Genomic DNA, 696 nt, shown 5'->3' on the forward strand with positions numbered 1-696 from the left:
TCCTCCAATCACCATCCCCCCATCCCTGTCCTCCAATCACCATCCCCCAATCCCTGTCCTCCAATCACCATCCCCCCATCCCTATCCTCCAATCACCATCCCCCCATCGCTGTCCTCCCTTATTGGCTGTCCGGTGTCTCCGGGGTTACCTGTCATAGGGAAGGGGGCCGGACAAGAGGCGGGAGACGACGGCGCCGACATGCTGAGTGGCCAGGATGTAGACGGCCTGAATGGCGGCTTTCTTCACGTGTTCCTCCGAGGATTCTTCCAGCTGCTCGCGGACGCGATCGATGATCTCCGGGACCTGAGAGGACAGAAAATGAGGAGGAGCGAGGAGGAGGAGCGAGGAGGAGGAGCGAGGAGGAGGAGCGAGGAGCGAGGAAGAGAGGAGGAGAGCGAGGCAGAGTGAGGAGTAGGAGCAAGCAGGAGGAGGAGGTGCGAGGAGGAGGAGCGAGAGAGGAGGAGGGAGGAGCAAGGAGGAGAGGAGGAGGAGCGAGGAGGAGAGAGGAGGAGCAGGAGCTAGGAGGAGCGAGGAGGAGGAGCTAGGAGGAGTGAGGAGGAGGAGGAGCGAGCAAGGAGGAGAGAGGAGGAGGAGCGAGAAGGAGGAGCGAGGAGGAGGAGTGAGGAGGAGCGAGCAGGAGGAGAAGGGAGGAGGAGAAGGGAGGAGCGGGGAGGAGGAGCGAGGAGGACCGAGGC

At 62.8% G+C, this 696-nt stretch overlaps 1 protein-coding gene across 1 annotated transcript in view; it reads right to left on the bottom strand.

Annotated features, from left to right (window-relative positions):
* LOC108803775 (maestro heat-like repeat-containing protein family member 1) overlaps positions 1-696 on the bottom strand; it is a 7,355-nt gene that overhangs the window by 5,983 nt on the left and 676 nt on the right. The window contains exon 2 of the mRNA XM_018575581.1: positions 150-304. Within this exon, the coding sequence (XP_018431083.1) occupies positions 150-304 (155 nt within the window). The remainder of the gene's footprint in view (positions 1-149; positions 305-696) is intronic.

The sequence above is a fragment of the Nanorana parkeri genome, unplaced genomic scaffold (genome assembly GCF_000935625.1).
Source record: "Nanorana parkeri isolate BGI_ZX_2015 unplaced genomic scaffold, ASM93562v1 scaffold4191, whole genome shotgun sequence".
Taxonomy (NCBI): domain Eukaryota; kingdom Metazoa; phylum Chordata; class Amphibia; order Anura; family Dicroglossidae; genus Nanorana; species Nanorana parkeri.